This window comes from Artemia sp. Qi Xiang Cuo, chromosome 5 (assembly GCF_049724085.1).
Source record: "Artemia sp. Qi Xiang Cuo chromosome 5, ASM4972408v1, whole genome shotgun sequence".
Taxonomy (NCBI): Eukaryota; Metazoa; Arthropoda; class Branchiopoda; order Anostraca; family Artemiidae; genus Artemia; species Artemia sp. Qi Xiang Cuo.
This window is the reverse complement of record NC_142798.1, coordinates 54633150-54648426: the sequence shown is the minus strand read 5'-3', so window position 1 is coordinate 54648426 and position 15277 is coordinate 54633150. Positions and strand designations below refer to the sequence as shown.

The window sequence follows — 15277 nt, the reverse complement described above, 5'->3', positions numbered from 1 at the left end:
TCTTCTGTTTGACTTAGGCTCCCAAAATTTTGATAATTCATTAATATTGTATTACAAACGGAACAAGTCGAGTTACAAACGGAAGGTAATAAAAGAGATAGTTCTAAATGTGCCAATTAGGATATCCGAGGCTTTACCAAAACAATTTATCTTGTTTTGATTTACATCGTAACGTTTTAATTCGTTTTCGTTACACAACCTAAATTTCTAAAAAATCAAATCAAATATTTTATTGTAAACAAGATACACTTTCATAGGAATGGCCTAAACATGGTATCTTTTAATCAATTAATCCAATAAAATATAACAAATATAATGCTAATTAAAATACAGTCACAACAAGAAAAATTTTTCGACAAGCACATTTGTCAAAAAACATAAATTATTAAAGGCCCTAACAACACTCAGAACAAAGCTTTGACAATAAGCGATGTGAGGTAAACCGGTGTACGCTTTGTAACTTTCACAGCTGCTTCTCTGGGGAGTCAGGATCTAAGAGGGACAAAGGGAGATGGGAGGAAATCCTTGTATATGGGATGGAGAAAAGTTGAACCAAATTTTAGGCACAGTTTCTCATAACAGACAAAAAGAGGGTCAAGTTCAAATGCTATTTGACAAAAAGAGTTTGCAGTGACCTCTTCTGAACCCATTTAATTCTATTACTTTCTTCGTCAGAGCAAAACGCCAAAAAAGAAATGCATAATCTAATAGTGGATGGATGCACATGCAGAAGATTAATTTTAGTTCATCCTTTGGAGCCAGGAATTTCTTTAGTTTTCAGCATTTCCATAGCATTGTTTGCATTTTTTACAATCAACTTTATATTTTCAAGTCAAGTCAAATCAGATTAGATTACTACCCCAAGCAGGGTGGAGCTATTGCTGAGGAGGTTTGGGTCTATTGGTGGTTTAAATTCAGGTAGGATTTTTCGTAAGAAATCAAAATGTCAATACTGAGCATTAATCAGTGTTTTTCCTCATATTCAGTTTTGCTGCTTCACAGGTAACTTGTTGAATGTAATTGGAAGTTTGGCTTTAATCAACTCCAGACATTACCTTGGCTAGGGAGAGATCATCTACATACTGCCATCTTTTCTCTAGCCCAACAGCAGTTTCATTGTTCACGAGGACAAAACATAAAGGGCCCATCACTGTTCCATGCGGGATACCCCGGAAAACCAACAAAGAAGAAGATAATTCATTTTTACAATTTATTCTCTGTTTACTAGAAACTTTTTCAATATTAATAATAGATTCAGGAATATTTTTCTCCGTCCTTTTTTCCAGAGCATTCTTGTGATCAACAAGATGGAAGGCTTTTTTAAAATCTATTGTAATTAAGTTTATTCATTTCCTGGGGTTGTCTAGATGTTTTAAAATGAAATACACTATTGAAAAAGTGAACAGTTGAACACTTCGGGGTTTTACCACATTGCTTCTTATCAACTGCTACCTAAAGATATGTTTTTAACCAAAAAAGTAAAAAAACTATCATAGACTCGGCCGAAGATCGATGTAAAAGTGACTGGTTTCACGCCAGAGAAATCATTAATAATCCTCAAAAAAATTATAGTCATACTGATATCTTCATTTGAATACCATCAATTTTTACCTCATGGAGGGGGGGGGGGAGGGAGGGTCGAAAATATGAGAAGGATTATACCTTACAGCATCAGAAAAAAATAGTATAATAAAAATCGACAAAACAAAGTTTAGATGCTACCATTTTCAAAACTTACTTTGTATCAACTGGCAAGTTGTTTGAGTCAACTCGCATACGAGAAAGAGCTGCAGCAGCTTCGTCCAAAGCACAAGAAACACTTGAAGACAGACGATTTAACTCCTCTGGTAAAGTTTTCTCGTCTAATGACAGCTTGGAAATACCTAGAAACAAAACAAGCAACATGATGGAGGCAACGTCACAACCGGTATATGTGTTACTTTTAGATTCTCCATACACTAAAAATCAAAAAAATAAATGACCTCTAACTAATTCTGGTGAGCAAAACTCGTATATCCAAAACAAACGTACAAGGAAATACGAAAATTTCTAGTATTTTTGGTTTACTTTTTATTCTTAATACATGCCTTATAACTATTTCTTGATTCTTTAAATTACTGACTCCTAGTTCTTACTAATTTTTAATATATTTCTTACTTCTATGGCACAATACTCTAAAGATTATGTGGAATGTGGAATAGACTTCACCCAATCCTTAAGACCAGAAACTGCACATCTTATGAAAAAATGAAAAAAAAGTTCTTGGTTATTTCTATTACTTCTTCTTTTTTCTTTTTATTACATGCTTCTATTTCTTATTAGTCCCTAATTTGTTTCTTACTTCTACAGTACCTACACACTAAAGATCAATTGGACCAAACACCAACTAATTCTTGTGCCTAAAAACAGTATAATGAGAAAGGAGAAGGAAAAACACGACGAAAAAGTTCTTAATTCTGTAGTATAATTACATTAACATCAGTTGGAGGAAATCCGGGATTCATAATTGTTTAACTAAAAAAGTGATCTTCACCCACACAATTTTAGAGACTTATAAAGATGTGACTCACATAGGAGTACCCAAGCAATAACTAGTCCAGGATGTAATATTAAAAAAAGTAAACTATAATGCATTGAAAGAAATTATAAAGGGAGTAGGTTTATTTTAGCTCTTAACTAAGTAATATAAGTTGAATATCTTTAAGGAATTCAGTAACATTAATATTGAAATAAGCACACATCATACATCTCTTGCATATTGCATTCAATCCATTAATAGATATAAATTAATAGTAACTATAATTTTATTTGTTTACACAACAAAAATTAAACATATAGATATGTCTTCTGCCTCTATTCCTTTTTAAGAAAAAAAAAACAAAGTTAAGAAAAATTGACCAGTTTGTTTTGGATATTGTAAATTCTTACTTTAAATCCCCCCTTTGAATAGTAACAGTATAATTATTAATAAATTGGATACCCCAGCTCTAACAGCTGAATTGAGCATCCTTCAAAGTAAGTTGTAAGTCTCACTATTCTTTCGATTTTTACCACATTGTTGTTTTATTTTGCTTGTTTTATCAATAGATGTTAAGTTTTGTTTCTGGTTCTTTTTTTTCAATTTGTCCACAAATGTCATAACTTTTCATGATGTGTGTTATAATTAAATTATTATTATTACTTTTATTATTATAAACTTTGCAACAATAATAGAAAGAATGAGAATAATACCAAAATACATTTACATACCATATTCCAGACCCTGCCAATAGTAAAAAGCACTATCTTTCCTACATTATTACCCTTTGATATTACAAAATTATGTGCAAATGGACAATAGTTCAAAATTCGGGATTTTTTTTTTTTTTTTTTTTTTTTGTAGAGAGTTATACAGAACACACATATTACAAAGTGCCAGTAGGAAATTCTTAATGAAAGACACAATAAATTCTGCAATATTTAATAAATGTTTCTATTGAAAGATAAATTAAAATTTTATTTGGGGTCTGCTGAAATTTATATTTCTAATAATAATGACAAGATATAATTGATACTCCATTGGATATAGGTTCCTTGCTGCACTTTGGAAGATTATATAAAGTATTGAGCAATATATATTATGATAGTCAGTTGAGGAATGAAACATGCAGCTGTCAAAAACTGCATAGGAGGAAGATTATGAGAAATGACCCTAGCATTCAAAATCGTTACACATAAAATAAGAACAATTTTTAATCAGATTTAAAAATCATGAAACATTATCTGGTGACCGAAAAGACAAGAAGGTCCCTTTTCAGGGAAAGACAGGAACAAATAACACTTTTGCCATTACAAATAATGGTGGCAATATTGATAATGCCTATATATATATATATATATATATATATATATATATATATATATATATATATATATATATAAAAAACAATGACATTTTGCTTGATGACAAGGAAAAAAAGCGACATTTTTTGCATTTTTTTTTAAACATCCACAGATTTATCAATGAATTAAATTGGACTGCCACTTCCATATAACTAAATTTAAAGATTAATAATAACAATAATAAAAAAACGAATTTCAATTAAATCTAAAAAAAATCAGAGCCTATATGAATATGAATCCCAAGGTTGTCTTAATAACAATCCCTGGAGATATTTGACAAATACAACAAATGAGATAATATTTGATTAAAACAGCAAATATTGAGAAATATTTACACATATATAGACTAATAAAAGTTTGAATGTTGGCTTCATATCCAAAGCCTTTATCAACAAAAAATAGCAGTAGAAAGATGCTATGATAATTCTAATTGAAATATGTCATATCATAAGTTCAGCTTTATCTTTACAGGCAGAAAATATCCAACCTAACTTTAATTAATAAAATATCGATCTTACCTGCAGCTTCCAAAATAGCAACCAGCTTTTCCTGGGTTTGCTGGTCCTCCTCCAACTTCAAATGTAAATCTATACCCTTAGCACTTGCTGCCTTTTTAATGGCGGCTGACACAGCAGCTATTAATACTTTTGACGTCTTTGGGAAAAGACCCACTCCAAAAATCGTACTTACTTCGAGCTCACTCTCATCAAGCTCAAATGGCTCAACCTAGAAATTCAAACAAATTAACATTCAAGTAAAGTTTTTACTACTAATGTTCAAAAAGCAAAAATCCTGATTTATCTTTTGAAACCCTGTTTAGTAAAATACTGATTTAGAAAGTATCATTTGGAGCCCACAAAGGAATGTTTCTACCCATAAATGACAGAGAAATTTTCAATGCTGCCAACTGGAAATAGAAGTCACAAATGACTGGAAAATTTATATTCACAGAGCAAGGCTGCAGTGACAATCCACCCGCCCATTTACAATTTAATTGAAGTGAATGTTTTAGGTTATTTAAGCAGCAATTATCTAATCAAAAAAGCAACTAATTCAGTCTGATTTACGAGATGTATGGCTGCACACACACCAGGTATTTATAGAGGGGGGGGGGGCACAAGAGCTTTTTCCTTGTTTGGGGAGAGGGGGTGCAAACACAGGAATGTCGAATATTCCAGCAGTGCTTTCACAAAAATCTAGAAGAGAGCCCCTCCCCCCAAATTGTGAAGATAAGAGATAAAGTTCAATACTTGATACAAATGAGCTTGATAAATTCTTCAAGGTTCACTTTATTTTCTTGATATTCCTCACACATATGCATGCTCATATGTGCTAAGCACAAGATATGTATGCTCATTTCAAGATCATCCTATATGTCCTCTTTTTGATAAAAAATAAGAACTACGAAGATTCTTTTCCATTTGATTTTCAACAAAAAGTACATTGTGTTAAAACTTGGAGGGACAATTATTGAAATGAGCATCCATGTTTATGTTGCTATTCTGATAATTCGTGATTTATTTGGCGGTTCTTTTTCCGCTTTTTCCATTAACTTTTTCTTCCCTCTTCTTCTTCTTATTAGTTTTTTTGAGAACAGAAGTGGGATTTTTTTTGTTGTTGTCTTTTTTTTTCTTTTGGTAAAGGGAGGCGCATCATGTTCTACCTTGAATCAAGTTGATTCAATAAAATTCAGTTTCAAATCTCCAGTGAGTTTTTTGCATATTCTGAGACTTGGTAGCAAATCAAGTTGTAAAACCTTGGTATACAAAATCCTCATCTTATTAATGAAAAGTCTCTAAACCTGCAAAGTTCACTGTTAATGTGCTTTTTGGCTTAAGGTATAAAAGCCCCCTTTAATTCCTTTTCATCAAAAAGAATGTGGAAATTCTATAACTGGAGAAGTCTATTTATTACAGAGACATCTTTACTTCAGACAACTGGAGAAAAGGCATATACATTGAGGGATCAAGTACAAACTTTCAGGCATTACAGTAGATTTATTATTAATCTTTAGTAATATTAAGAATAATAAAAAAATGAGTTTGCCAATTTTAAGGCTCAATTTTGTTACTCAAAACGTAATTCAGGAAATTACGCTTCCTTGAAGAACGCATCTTCATGTCTATAGCCACTGTTTTTTGGTTTCCAGGACATTCTAAAGACATTTTCCACTGCTAGCTGGTTGCAACAAAAGTCAAGCTATTGCAACTATGGCTGGGCAATATCCTGGTATTATCGTCATATTAGGACATATTTTGAAATAGATATATCTATACCATTATATTGGCATCATAATTATGCAGATTGTTGTCTTTCACAATCACACCTAATTTTCTCTACATTTACCTCATAAGCAAGAAGTTTAGGCTACTCAATTTTGACATTTAATCATTTAGCCAACCACAAGATAAGATTCAGTTTGGGCATTGATGGATAGACTACAATAAATTCATCCAACACAGATTACTTCTAGTCAATCTTAGTTATACAGCCGTGAGTTCAACCACACTATCACAAAGAAGCAAGGCAACTAAAGTTATCTTGTCCATGTAGATCCTCCAGTAGATGTCCAGCCCCTCTTGTTGGACATCTACACTGATTACTCTAGGTTTTAAAAATTTGAGTGCAGATTCTTCTAGTCTGATCAAGGAATTCTTTGATCCCACTTCACAGGCACAAAAAATATCTACTTCCATCTTGCAAAGAATGAAATTATAGCTCGGGTTGTTGAAGTAGTCAGGTTTACTGACCTTATCCAGTCAAACAATGATGAAAACAATACTTTTTGCATTGTCTCCACCAATGTTGATTGTCTTTCTAACAAGGTTCTTGCATCCCAAGTGGTTTTCAAAGAAAAACCAGTAGATATAGCTGGATTAGTTAATAACCTGCAAAAACAATACCACATTCCCTGTTACTGAAGACTCATTGGAGATTGCTGGATTTCAACAGAGCCTGAAACAGACATTTCAACTGCTGGATTTCAACTAACCTGAAAAAGACAAACTACAGAAGAGGTGTTGGAGCATTTGGTAGAGATATTCTACCAGTCCAGGTCAACATTATCAATTTTCCTTTTTTAAAGGAAGCCTTGAATTGAATCAGTTCAGCTTGATATTATGTTTCTAGACAAAAATATCCTGGGTCCATTTATAGGAGTCCTTGTGCACCTTGCCTTGAAGAATGTGAATTGGCTCTCATCAAAATAATTGATAAAATGTTTTCCTCAGCATCACTGAATAATCATAATGATTTAATTATTATTGGAAACTTCCACTTCCCTACAATACAGTGGGTTGGTGGCCTTTGGGCATTCTGTGACTAGTGCTGCAGATTCCCTTTTGTGTTCTGTTTATTTAATTATTCCCTCCACTAAATTGTTGATAATTTCAACAAGACAAGGTTGTGACTATGATTCATCCTTGTAATTTTAAGTGATCCGGAATTCCTTATTAAAAATGTGTTTTTCCCCCTCTATGCATATGATTTAAAAGTAACTGGTTCAATTAAAAGTTCAGAAAAAATAGAAATCATTCAAGCTGAATAGAACTCATTTACTTGCTGGGCAGAGACTTAGAAGCTGGAGTTCAATGTCCAGAAATGCAGTTATCCCCTAAATAATAATAATAATAATAATAATAATAATAATAATAATAATAATAAAAAAAAAAAAAAAAAAAAAAAAAAAAAAAACAACCATCAAGACACTCAATTGAGTCAGTGGACAAAACAAGGCAACCTATTGTCAGCAGTCATGCTGACCATAACCTGGGTCTATTAGTTGATGATGAGCCAAAGTTTACATGCCCAGACTGTTCCTGCAGAGGCTGGTCAGACTCTTGGCATATTTAAGAGAACTTTTAGTAGTCATTTCCCCTCAGTTGTTGCAAAGCTTTTAAAGGTTCAATTTGACTGAGGTATGTGTATTGCCATGTGAGTTTGGTATGTGTATTGCCAACCCTATTACTAAACCAGACCAACAAACTCTAGAATCAGTTCAGAGACATACAACTAAATGCATCAGAGGCTTCTATGACATTCCTTACCCCTCTCAGCTTGAAAAACTGAATTTACCCACACTGGCTTATTGCAGAAAGAGAGAATATGATTATGACATTCAAGCTGCTCAGCCATAAAAACGTATCCCATATATCTCTTCAAGAACAAGAGGACATGATCAAAAAATTTTCAAGAAGCATGCCGTGGCAAGTCTATGGAACTTATTAGACCAGGATGCAGTGTCTTCTGCGAATATTGAGTCATTCAAGTCATCAGTTGACAAAGAATGGTGAACAAGTCCTGGCAATTAGTTTGGGACTCAACTGATAAGTCAGCACACTTTATTCACTGACCAGCATTTACATGAGCATCATACTGCTGGTTGATCCAGAATGAGTTTTTAAATGTGATTTAAGGTGAGTGTTGTATATGGTTAAAATATTCAAGCTGATCATATACTTGTTAAGAAGATTTTGACATATCCCAAGGTGAAACAATAAACTTTCTAGGTAGTATGGTAGAGATTTTATAATGACTTAGCTGTTAAAGAGTGGATACCCAGTAGTCAGCTGACTGACTACTGGGTATTTTATCCCAACATTGTTCCAATACAGAACAAAACAACTTCTTCAGCCAGAGTTGCCAGCCTATGGAACCAGCTTTCAGAAAACACAGTAGGGTAAAAGAACTTTTTTCTTTGGCATTATGGAAAAATAGAGATGGGTTTTTGGACCACCCTTATTTTACTACAGCATGATGCAATGTGAGGGTAGTAACAAGAGCCCTGCCTTCCTGTTGAAATTTTCACCAATAATCTGTGGGCACAAATTAAAAATGTGGTCTCTGTTTATATTTAATAAACAGATTAGGTCTATATTTAATAATACTAAATTATATTTAATATTTGTAATTTGAAGAATAAATATCAAGCAATAAAAGTTACATTTTTAGAATCAGAAGGAGATCAGCTTTCTGTAAATATGTGAATATAACTGAAACACTGGAAGGATATATACATCATAATAGAATGATTGGTATTTTCGAAAAGAAGTCCTTCTAGGTAAGCCAATAAACTAATAATTTTAAGCATTTGATATTGAAATAATTTAATAATAATCATATTGATTCATAGCTTAGGTTTTTAGCTATTCAGTTACATATGCAATTCTTCTCCATTCCTATTTGGTAACAACATGTGAGGGTTTTTGTTTTACATAATTTTGCTGAATTGGATAATGTTTTTTTTAACAATATCTGCAAAATCAACCCAAACATTTAAGTACAAAATTGACAAAGAGTGGCTACATAAAGAGTTCAATTGGAAGGTAGCTGAATACTAAACCAGAAAAAAGCAATGCACTTTTAGGAATGATATGATTATATTGGAATGTTTAAAAGTAGTGTAAGAATTTCATGGTCCTTCCTAATGGATAGTTGAACCACTAAATATTTCCTTTGTAGGGTAAAATTCTACTTAAGCTACTTTTTTCTATCTCAGAAAAGGGTTAGGTTAGGAAAATGAAACTTTCAGGGATGGGTCTAAAGACTAGAGGATGTCCTGGGTAGGTATTTTGAAGTACCTACCTCAACTCCTTCTCCCTCTTGAGGGCAGTGACCTTCGATGACCTTAAAAAATCTTTGTTATGAAAGTGAAACCTGACAAAACAGATCTCCTGCTTAAATGAACACAAGAAAACTATTTGCAGCTTCATAAATTTGCTCAATCCCAATTTATGAGGTTTCAAAAATCTGCAAATACATTTCCTAAATTTAGAAAAAAAATTCATTGATATGGCTTAAAATTCTACTCAAATAACAGGAGTTGCATCTTCAGAGCTAAAACCAGAGAAAAAGAAAATACAAAGAGCACTGTTAAAGTCTTGTTTTGAATTAAGTTAAACAGTAATTTTACCTTCTGGACTTGTCTGATTTTTTTTAGCTGAAAATTTGCTGGTATTTTTTCTGATTATTTTGCTATTATCTTGCAAAGATTTTGCTGGGGGACCCTATTTTTTTTCATATGATCAATTGCCTCATAGGCTCAAGAATGATAATGAAGGTTTCAGGACCATTCACAACACTAGAGTACAGTCTACAATTTTCAGAGGAGGATAGAGGCACTGTGTTTTTATTTTCCAATTTTTCCTGTAATTTAATAATATTTCTAAGATTATCATTCTTGCTGTGCAGGAGTTTTACGTTTTCTTTTAATGGCTGATGATATATGAATTGAACTTTCTCACAAATGTCAAATGCATAGTCCTTACCACTTGGAATTTTTTTTTTCACCTTGGCAAGAATTCCTTTTAGGGCACTAAATAGAGTACCAATTCTTGTTACATCTTCTACACCCAACTGCAAAAGGGTTTCATCAGTAGTTGGACTATATAATAAATTTTCCACTATCAAAACACTTGCAAAATCCTTTCATGGCTATGTATATCTGTAACAGAACTATAATGAAGGGTCAGGAATCCAGGAGTCTTTAGGTTATGTATAATGATGTTAATATGTGCTAGAAGCTGGAGAAACTGAGGACAGACAAGCTCAACCACCTTCTGCAGGTTGGACGGAGGATGGCATTGATAAATATTGTAGAACTTATGACTGATGATTTCTTGCTCACCTATCTCTGGAACGCACAAAAAATTCAGCTGCTATAAAGATTTTCAATCCAGATTTGTATAAAATAGTTTTTATACTATTGCCACAGAGAGGCGTAAATGAATGAGTTTAACCTGCTCCTCTAGAGTGTTAAAACAACTTTGGAGTGTAGGACCAAATCAAATGCCTTAGAAATATCTATTGCACATACATATAAATGTTTCTTCATTCTCTTGTTTGTCTCCAAAAAGAAACAAAACTGCACGTACATTCCTAACACCATAATCTGCACAGACACCAAACTGATGATCTTTGCAATCACACCTATTTGATATTTTAGAGAGAAGATTCTTTTCAAATAGTTTTGCAATAACAAAAAAACTGTAAATGGACAAAAGGAATCACAGGATTGAGGGTCCTAATTCTTTTTTGGAATTCTAAAAACTAAACCAGATCCGAGATGATCACAATCCACCCTTATCTTAAACCATAGCTTGTGATGGTTCTTTGAAAATTGCAGCTCTGGGTCATTGCTCTAGCCATTTTTCTGTGATGTTACTCTACTGCTGAGGCAGCTACTTTAAGAGAATGAGTAATTGCAGCAAGATAACTTTTTTTCCTTATTTTGCTAGACAAAGTGATTTAAGATAACAACAATGTAGATCCAGGCTGTGGCCAAATTTTGACTTGAAAATACAAAAGTTAGTATTTAAAAAAGATATAATTTGTCTTTTGTCATGTATATATTTAAACCTGCAACATCACACCAGTCATCTCAACCTACCAGAAACTAAATGAAAATAATTCAACATGGGGACAATTTTGTGTTAAAGAGTAGAGGGTTTTAGGGTTATCATCAACCTTTTTCTTTCTAAGGTGAATCAAATTCCAGGGAGAAACTAAAGAAGTGAGAAATATTTATGATACTATCCAGTGGATCCAGTGATTTTAAAACAATTTTATGAGGGTGAATTTATGCTTGCAATTGATATTTACATGTTTAGGTGCATTTGATACCTTTAAAAATTATTGTGTTATGAAAGCAAAACCTGGCAAAACAGATCTTCAATTTAAATGAAGCACAAGAAAAGTGTTTTCAGCCTCACAGCATTGCTCAATCCCAATTTATAAGGTTTGAAAGATCTGCAAATACATTTCCTAAATTTAGAAAAAAAAAATTGATATGGCTTAACATTCTACTACATTAACAGGAATTGCATTTTAAGAGCTAAAACCAGAAAATAAGAAACTGATAACTGAAAATTAAGGTAAAATGTTGTTTGGTCAAAATTTCACTAGGTAGCCTATAGACCTGTCAAGTAGACAAATTTCTAAGAAATTCAGAAGAGGGTTAACATGGAATCTGGGCAATACCTTCCCATAGTATGTTTTAGGCCCTGGATTCATTACTAAAAGTTTCATTTTCCTAACCTAACCCCTTTGCAAGCCAGGAAAAAGTAGGGTAAAATTCTACTTTAGCTACTTTTGGCTATCTTGGAAAGGGGTTAGGTTAGGAAAAATGAAACTTTCAGGGATGGGTCTACAGGCTAAAGTATGTCCTGGGAAGTAATTTTGAAGTACCTACCTCCACTCCTTCTCCCTCTAGAGGGTCAAACCTTGCAAAATAGATCTTCTAATTAAATGAAGTACAACACAATTGTTTTCAGCTTCACAACTTTGCTCAATCCCAATCTATAAGGTTTTGAAGATAAACAAATACATTTCCTACGTTTTGAAAAAAAAACATTGATATGGCTTAAAATTCAATTCAAATAACAGGAATTGTATTTTCAGAACCAAGTCAGAGAAAAAGAAACTGATAACTGAAAATTAAGGTAAAATGTTGTTTTGTCAAAATTTCAATTGGTATAGACCTGTCATGTAAAGTGGCATTCACAAGCATGTCTAGTATGTTTGATTACAGCCAATCAGAATATGTCATGTTTGACTATTTTCATCATTTTAGTTTACATTTTTAAACTGAAATTTATTTTTCTTTTCTAATTAATTGATTTTTTCATTTTAAGCAAATATGCAAGACCAGACATAATAGTAAAGCACACTAAGGCAATTGTTTTGCTTATCTCACCCATTATCTTGTGACAATAAAAATAGGGATTACAATTTTCAAAGTTTTGTCTGCACAAGCTCTCTTGATTGGCTAGAAATGACAATTTGAAACTAAATTTGTAGTTTTAGCTAAGCACCAAATTTTACCTGTGAATGGCCATTGCCTAGACATTGTATTCTGGCTAGACATAGGATTCTAGCTAGACATGCTTGTGAATGCTGCTTAAGCAAATTTCAGGACCCTCTAGAGGGAGAAGGAGTGGAGGTAGTACTTCAAAATACCCTCCTGGGACATACTTTGGTAATTTTTTTATTAGGCTATTCATATTATTGACTTACAAATAAAGTAAACATACTACTTGATGCCTTTTTTATGCTACTTTCCAAATATAATAATCATTTTTGTCTGAAATTAATTTCACCCCCACCCCTATATATACCAATTCAGGGTATATATTTGCACATTAGGGGGGTGGGTACATTTTATTTCTTATATAAATGAGAGGTAAGTTAAAACTTTCCCCTTACTCTGTTAATGTGCAAATATGTACCCTAAATTGATATATATAGGGGTGGGTAAATGGCATGGGTAAAACTGCCATTTACCCGTGCCCCAGCCATTTAAACATTTGCCTCTCAATTACTTTGACTATCTGTCTTGGCTTTTCTCTGTCTACAATTACCCAGCATCTTGATGCAATCTATTGCAAAATACTTGATAACTTCAATTCAAAATCAACAGACTTGGTCATAGACAGAGAAAAGCCAAGACAGATAGTCCAAGTAATTGAGAGGCAAATGTTTAAATGGCTGGGGCACAGGTAAATGGCAAATTGATTTCCATGGCAAATTCATGGCAAATGGCAAATTTTGTTGGAAAATTCATTTCGAACAAAAATGATTATTATATTTGGAAAGAGCATACAAAAAGGCATCAAGTGGTATGTTTACTTTATTCATAAGTCAATAATATGAATAACAAAAAATTTACCCATACTTTAGCCTGTAGACCCATCCCTGAAAGTTTCATTTTCCTAACCTAACCCCTTTCTAAGATAGCCAAAAGTAGCTAAAGTAGAATTTTACCCTAGTATAATTTTCCATTTGGGTTTTTGCAACTTGTAAATGTTTTCTGTTTTTTTTTTTAAGTGATTTCAGACCAGTTATGGAAAATGGATCTGAAAACCACATTTCTGTCATAGGCTAATTTTCAAACAACCAAAAGAATGTGGAAGAGCATAGCTACATAACTGAAAGAAAATTTAGGCTATGTGGAACAAATGAAGAGGGGCAGTTCCTTTAAAATGTGCAGGTAAGCTAGATAGACCATAGCATATATGTTCCACTAAGTTGTGTGCTATAAGCATTGCATTTGTTTTCTATCTTCCCAATTTTGCTTTCCAGTGGTTTTGGGGATAGGCCTATGTGACCAAGCAAGTAATGGCTTCCAGGAATCTTGCTAAAGCCATCCTTTAGAAAGTACATAAAATATTCAGTCCAATGGTATTCTACTACCCTTAGGTCAATATATACAAAATCATATTATAGAGTTAGGACTAAAGTGAATACACCATTTGATGCCTTTTTATGCCATTTTATTAGCATATTTCCTTCAGAAGAGCTCAAACCACAGGTTGTTATTGAATAGGCTATTCAATACCAGGCAGGCATTCTGAAGCATAATAATTAGATTTAAATAGACTAAGGCCTAGGCTATAACTTTTAATAAATTGGTAACATTTTGTGTTATGTAACAACACCCATAATAAAACTAAGTAGGCATAATATGCAAACTACATACCTCAATAATGGAGACTTCTGAGTCAGAATCAGACACACAACTTGATCCACAGCTTGATTCTACAAACAAATTTGAGGAGCCTTCAGATGACTGTTCAATACTTAATATTGACTGAACAGTAGAAAAATCTATACACTTTAAGGACAAGCTGTCCCTTACAATTTCTTCTAAACTTTCTTGAATATAGCACTGGCTAGAATTTCCAAGTCTTAAACACGATTCGGTTTTATCTTGCACTTCTTCTAGTTCAATAACTTTTGTTGTATCTACTTGTCTTCTGGAAGTAGATCCATGTGAAGCATTCTGCATCTTCAAGACAGTTCATTAAGTGCAGCATTTATTATTGTTTTATTGTGCGTAAAATTATTGGTGTTCATTTATTTCAGCATTCTTCTTTACGCCATTTTTCTTCCCAGAATTTTCGATTCCCCGGATGTCGGACACAGAGTACAAATTTTTGCCGAACACAACCTATTTTTGCGGCATCTAGCAATGGCAGTGTGCGAGATACAAAAACAAAATTTTGATATAAAAAGAAACAAACACATATGTCATCACACAATAATTTCCAATTCCCAGCTGTTTTTTAGACCCTGTCTAAAACTAAAGCCATAAACAAAATTAGAGAATATAAAGGTTAGAACTTCTATTTTGGTATTGCGATGATATTTCGTTACAAAACCCTAAATATGTTTATGAGCGGTAGCTAAAATCAATATATCAATCAGTAAAACATTTCGTTCTGATGAGTTTTCTTGTAAAAAGAAAAACAGTTTGATAAACCCAGACGATCAATGCGGAATCATTATTAAGCCATGAGTTGGCATTCCATAGTGCCTGGAAAGTACCAAATATAGCTCCCTAAAGCTAAGGTAGGAATCATATGCAAAGGCAGACTTAATGTTTTAGTAGCACCTAAGT

General features: G+C 33.0%; 1 protein-coding gene across 5 annotated transcripts in view; it reads right to left on the bottom strand.

Annotated features, from left to right (window-relative positions):
- mask (multiple ankyrin repeats single KH domain) overlaps nt 1-14741 on the bottom strand; it is a 97151-nt gene extending 82410 nt beyond the window's left edge. For all 5 annotated transcript variants that reach the window (XM_089089724.1, XM_089089726.1, XM_089089727.1 and 2 more), the window contains exons 1-3: nt 14357-14741; nt 4401-4608; nt 1739-1883 (exon numbers count right to left, since the gene is read on the bottom strand). In XM_089089724.1, coding sequence (XP_088945850.1) covers nt 1739-1883; nt 4401-4608; nt 14357-14665 — 662 coding nt within the window. In that variant the 5' untranslated portion in view covers nt 14666-14741. The remainder of the gene's footprint in view (nt 1-1738; nt 1884-4400; nt 4609-14356) is intronic.
- Nucleotides 14742-15277: the final 536 nt, after the last annotated feature.